Source organism: Cetorhinus maximus, chromosome 21 (assembly GCF_964194155.1).
Source record: "Cetorhinus maximus chromosome 21, sCetMax3.hap1.1, whole genome shotgun sequence".
Taxonomy (NCBI): Eukaryota; Metazoa; Chordata; class Chondrichthyes; order Lamniformes; family Cetorhinidae; genus Cetorhinus; species Cetorhinus maximus.
The window spans coordinates 15,285,104-15,290,904 of record NC_135899.1 but is presented as its reverse complement, the minus strand read 5'-3'; the positions used below and the strand labels follow the sequence as shown (position 1 = coordinate 15,290,904).

Genomic DNA, 5,801 nt, shown 5'->3' with positions numbered 1-5,801 from the left:
TTTTTATATACTCATAAATGCTCGCATCATCTGTTTTTCTGCTTCAAACTAATCTCTTTTTTTGTTTTGCCATGGAATGAACATTATGAATTGCCTCCTTAATGGTTTTCGACTGGTTATCTACCATACCAATTAGTATCTTTACCAAATTAACTTCAGCCAGCTGCCCCATCATATCTATGCCATTGGCTTTGTGTAAATTTAATAATTTAGTCTTGGGCTCGAGTATGTCACTCTCAAATCTAATATGGAATTCAACTGTATTTTTATCATCCTTTCCCCAAATGATCTTTTGCATGAGATTGCTAATTAACCCTGCTTCATCGTGTAATACGCGATCTAAAGTAGTTTTATCCTTGGTTTCTTTCACACATATTGCCGCAGGAAACTGTCGTGAAAGCATTGTAGAAACTCATCTTCCACACTTGTTAATTTGATTTGACCAGTCTATCATAAAATTTAAATCTCCTGCAATATTGCATTGCATTTGTAGAAGAATAAGGAATAAACTAATTGAGGTGTTTACATTGATCAAAGGAGTTTTTAGCCAAATAACGGAGAAAACATTTCCTCTGGTGGGGGAGTGCAGAAGGATGGGGAATTATCTTAAGTTTACAGCTAGATGTTCAAGGGTAAAGGCAGAAAACTCTTTTTGATGTAAAGTCAGGAACGTCAGTCCCTCAGAAATCTGTCCAGGATTGGACAATTGAAATTTCCAACCTGAGAGTGATGAATCTTTGTTAAGCAAAGGATAATAGGCGACATAGAGCCAAGGCAGTTAGATGGAGTTAAGATACAGAACATCAATGATCAAATGGAATGGCAGAACCGGTTCGAGGAGCCGAATGGACTACCCTTGTTTTTATATTCACTTACTTATTCTGCACAGCGACACAAAGTACTTATTCTGAACTACTGTTGGCCATCGTTCTGCTGATTACCCAGGTGTTAATTTTCTGTTGCAAGGGACAGGCTCAAGTAACCAATCAGGCCACGGAGGTGACTTCTTTCTGTGGCATGGAAAATGCTCCGTTGATGGGGCAGAATAGGAACCATTGATTTAGACATGGCCTTCACCTCCACAAGTGCAGCACATTCCTGGGGAAGTGTAAATGGCGACGGGCGGAAAATAAATCAGGGTCAGAGGTGAATCTCAGGCCATTACAGGGTGTTGCAGTTGCTTTAACGCCTGGCATCTTGAATGGAATGAACACAAAATTTCTTAGAATTTCGAATCAAGGACAGGAGAGTTTAATCATGTTCAACTTGCTTTAATTGCCCATCCCTAGTTGCCATTGAGAAGGTGGTGGTGAGCTGCCTTCTTGAACCGCTGAAGTTCATGTGGTGCACGTATATCCACAGTGCTGTAATGAAGGGAGGTACGGGATGACCGAAGGACAGTGTAGGAATGGCGATATATTTCCAAGTAAGGATGGTGGGTGAATCGGAAGAGAACTTCCAGGTGATGGTGTTCCCATCTATCTGCTGCCCTTGTCCTTCTAGATGCTAGTGGTCCTGGGTTTAGAAGGTGCTGTTGAATGAGTCTTGATGAATTCCTACAGTGCGTCCTGTAGATGATACACACTGTTGCAACTATGCATCGGTGATGGAGGGAGCGAATGTTTGTTGATGTGGTGCCAATCAAGCGGGCTGCTTTGTCCTGGACAGTGTCAAGCTTCTTGTGTTTTGTGGGCACTGCACCCATCCAGGTAAACGAAGGTATTCCATTACACTCCTGAGTGAGCCTTGCAGCTCGTGGACAGGCTTTGGTGGTCCAGGAGGTGGATTCCTAGCCGCAGGATTCCTAGCCTCCGACCTGCTGAAGTAGCCACAGTATTTATATGGCTATACCAGTTCAGTTTCTGATAAATGGTAACACCCAGAATGTTGATGGAAGGGGTTTCAGTGATGGTTATTTAATTGAACATCAAGGGATGATGGTTGAATTCTCTCTTGCTGGATATGGTCACTGCCTGACAGTTGTGTGGCATAATTATTATTTGCCATTTGTCAGCCCAACCTGGATATTGTCCAGGTCATGCTGAATTTGGGCATGGAGTGCTTTGTTATCTGAAGAGTTACAAATTGTGCTGAACATTGTGCAATCATCAGAGGACATCCCCAATTCTGACCTTATGAAGGAAGGAAGGTCGTTGATGAAGCAGCTGAAGATGGTTGGGCGCAGGACAATATCCTGAGGAAATGCTGCAGTGATTCCCTGAAGCTGAGATGACTGACATCCAGCAACTACAACCATCTTCCTTTGTGCTATTTATGACTCCAGCCAGCGGAGAGTTTTCTTCCTGATTCCCATTTACTTTGGTTTTTCTACCATCAAGAACAAAATGTCTGGGGAAGGCCTTTGGGAATCACACCATTCTAGTTTGAAGGCACTCTGCATTCTTTCCTGGTTGCTATTTCTGTCTCGTGGGATCCCTTGCTAATATTAGCACTGGAGTACCATCATAGGAGCGCAGCAGTTATAACTAATGGCTGACTATCATATTGCCAGTGCTGCAGACTATACACGAAGCCTGGACACCACTGGAAGGGAAATAAAATCAAGTATCAGGCGAAGAAATGAATTTGGTAAAAATTGTACTGCCATAAGAGGTCATTTAGACAAATCAGGCTATGCCAGGGATTGTCATCTGCATAATCGGTACTCTTAATCATACCATGGTCCCCCTAATCCAATATTAATTTATTCCTAATAAAAACATAAAGTGCTGGAAAATCTCAGCAGGTCTGGCATCATCTGTGGAGAGAGAAACAGAGTTAATGTTTCGAATCTGTATGACTCATCTTCATTTATAAAAACAAAAAACGGCGGATGCTGGAAATCGAAAACAAAAACAGAATTACCTGGAAAAACTCAGCAGGTCTGGGAGCATCGGCGGAGAAGAAAAGAGTTGACGTTTCGAGTCCTCATGACCCTTCAACAGAACTGAGTAATATTAGGAGAGGGGTGAAATATAAGCTGGTTTAAGGTGGGGGGGTGGGGGGTTGGGGAAGAGAAGTGGCTGGGGGTGGGGGGTGGGGTGGGGGGATGGTGGGGGTGGTTGTAGGGACAAGCAAGCAGGGATAGGAACAGATAATCAAAAGATGTCACAGACAAAGGATCAAAGAGGTGTTGAAGGGGGTGATATTTTCTAAACGAATGTACTAATGAAGAATGGATGGCAGGAAACTCAAGGTACAGCTCTAGTGGGGTTGGGGTGGAAAGACTAACAGGGCATAAAAGGTATAGATTTAAAAATAATGGAAATAGGTGGGGAAATAAAAATCTATATAAATTATTGGAAAAAACAAAAGGAAGGGGGAAGTAACGGAAAGGGGGTGGGGATGGAGGAGGGGGTTCATGACTCATCTTCATCTTACATCAAACATCCCATCAAACTTATTCTTAAATTCCCTGTTTCAATCAGTAACTCTGTCAATTCATCCCACAGTTTCATGTTCCAATGTGTCACGAAGTTTCTGCTGTTTATCCTAAAGCTCTTCCTTTTAATCGATGTCTATATCCACTACTTCTACATTCGTGTCTCGTTTTTTTTTTTACTTCAGTTCCAACCCTTCATAATTCTAAATATATCTATCAATTTAGACTTGTAAACTCTTCGGATTGAAAACAAACCCAAATTTTCAAGTTCTGCTTCATATTTGTGTTCACTGATATCTGGCACCATCCTAGCCAATCTACCCCATACCTTCACTATTACCCCTAACCTTTCCCTACAGAATGTATCCCATAGCCTCACACAACACTGTCATTCAAGCCTCACGAAGATCTGATGTAGATTGAACACAAAATTCCTACATCGATATTCTATACATCTTTCCACAAATCCCAGTATTCCTTTTCTTTCGAATGGTCATGTGAGTCTTAAGTACTACTTCAAAGCTTTTAATCGTTTGACCCTGCCAAGTCACTCTCTTGCCCACCCCCCACATCATCACGCCTTTCTCAATTGAATGTGAGAGGGGATGAATAACCAAGTGAACAGCAGTTACCAAAGACTCAGGACTTGGAGATTCTCCCCCTTCAACTTGCTCAAATTATTTTACAAAGTGAGAGCTCTTCCAAAGCATGAGCTGTGCTGCACCAAGAATTTAAAAAGGTATTGTACAAGGTTGCTGCGGAACACCAGTTCATTAATATTGATTTATTTTCAGTTGCTGTTTTCAAAAAGAAGTTATTTGCATAATTGAATGATGATTGAATACGGGTATTTCACCATATTCTTGATCTCCACTCGGAATCTCCTCTGGGTCAATGCGTAAATGCAAGTGTTTGTGCACGAGCTGGTGCACATCAGCAGAAATGTAGCTCTGATTTCCAGATAAAGTGAGTTTGAACCTTGGAAATTGACTGTATGTGTGACACCAACACATATGTGGATTACAGTAATGGGTGTCGACAACACAATGAAACTACCGGAGATAGCGAAGAGCAGAATGATGGATGTTCTCCTGTTCTTCAGCTCATGGTCACTGCCAGTTTCCCCATTGCTGCCACTCTTCAGGGCTTTGCGAGATTGACTGGCCACCAAGATATGCTGGGCAGTAAGAGAATTCAACAGCAGCAGTAGGGGAATTGGAAGCAATGTACTTGAGAACTTGGTAATCCATAGGTGAGCAGTCCATGCCAGTGAAGTAAAATATTCGGTGACAGTGCGGCAGCCCCACTGGACATTGTTAAGCACATAATAGGGTTCATAGCGGAAAGACATGGGAATATTGATCAAAATATTGACCACACATACGGTCGTTATGACCACGATGGCAGTTCTTGCCGTGCAATATGTTGACTTCAGTTTTTGGCAACAAATTGCTATGAAGCGGTCAAAGGTGAACGACATTGTGAACCAGATAGAGAGTTGGATGCTCATCCCTTGCATGAAGGCACTAAAACGACACACGGGAGTGTAGTTCAACAGTGAGTCTGGGAAATAATGCTTGATGATTTCGTTCATAATTACATTGAAGATAAGGACCATTAGGTCTCCCACTGCCATGGCTGACATATAGCGAGTGATTCCTTTGGAAAGACCACATTTTCCTCTGTAGAGAACCGAAAGTGTCATCAGGTTCGCTGGAAGAAATGCAGAATCAGGAAATTTGCCACACATTGAGCCCATTGATACCCTTTTGGAATTCAGGAGTTTAGGATCAGGAGATTGTGAGTGATGGGCGGTGGGGTGGCGGCGGCAATTTTAACCTTGTGTGACAGTGTAAGGGTGTGATATCCAATTGGAACATGTTATCTTTGACTTGGAAGTTATTGGAAGGGAAGATCGGATGTAGTGTACAGTGGGGGACAATTCATTGTCACGCAGTTTGACATCATAGCTGATAGCTAAACTGAAGTGTCATGTAGCAAAGTTCGCCATTTCATTGCCACACATTTTTCACTGGGGTAGCTTTATGGTTTCCTAATAGGAAGTGCTCAATAGATACACATACTGAAACTTGCTGGGTGGGAAGCCCATGGGGTGGGAGAGAATGCTGATTTAACACTCCACCTAATATTGCTGGAAAGCAATTGAAGATATTAAAGGGAAAATTGATCATTATCTGAAAAGATTTGCAGAGTTGGGGGACAAGCCAGAGGAGTGGAAATAACTGAGGTCCTCTTGGAGGGAGTCAGCAGGGACACAGGGGGCCGAATGGCCTACTTCTGCACTAGAACAATTCTATGTCACGCATTGCTACCTCAAGGTTGCACCGAAGTGCTGTCTTGCAGCAGGATTACTGACTGACTCACTGAAATGGAATGCGAACTCCAGGTTTATCCTGGC

The 5,801-nt window shown here is 42.6% G+C and overlaps 1 protein-coding gene across 1 annotated transcript; it reads right to left on the bottom strand.

The window, feature by feature from the left end:
* Positions 1-4,196: 4,196 nt before the first annotated feature.
* On the bottom strand, positions 4,197-5,141 carry LOC144695524 (putative G-protein coupled receptor 139). Its single transcript, XM_078566400.1, has one exon. It carries the CDS (start codon positions 5,139-5,141, stop codon positions 4,197-4,199), a length of 945 nt encoding a protein of 314 aa, XP_078422526.1.
* Between the last annotated feature and the right edge of the window lie 660 nt (positions 5,142-5,801).

Coding starts and splice junctions, on each gene's coding strand:
- LOC144695524 (XM_078566400.1), bottom strand. CDS start 5,141: ATGGGCTCAATGTGTGGCAAATTTCCTGATTCTGCATTTCTTCCAGCG.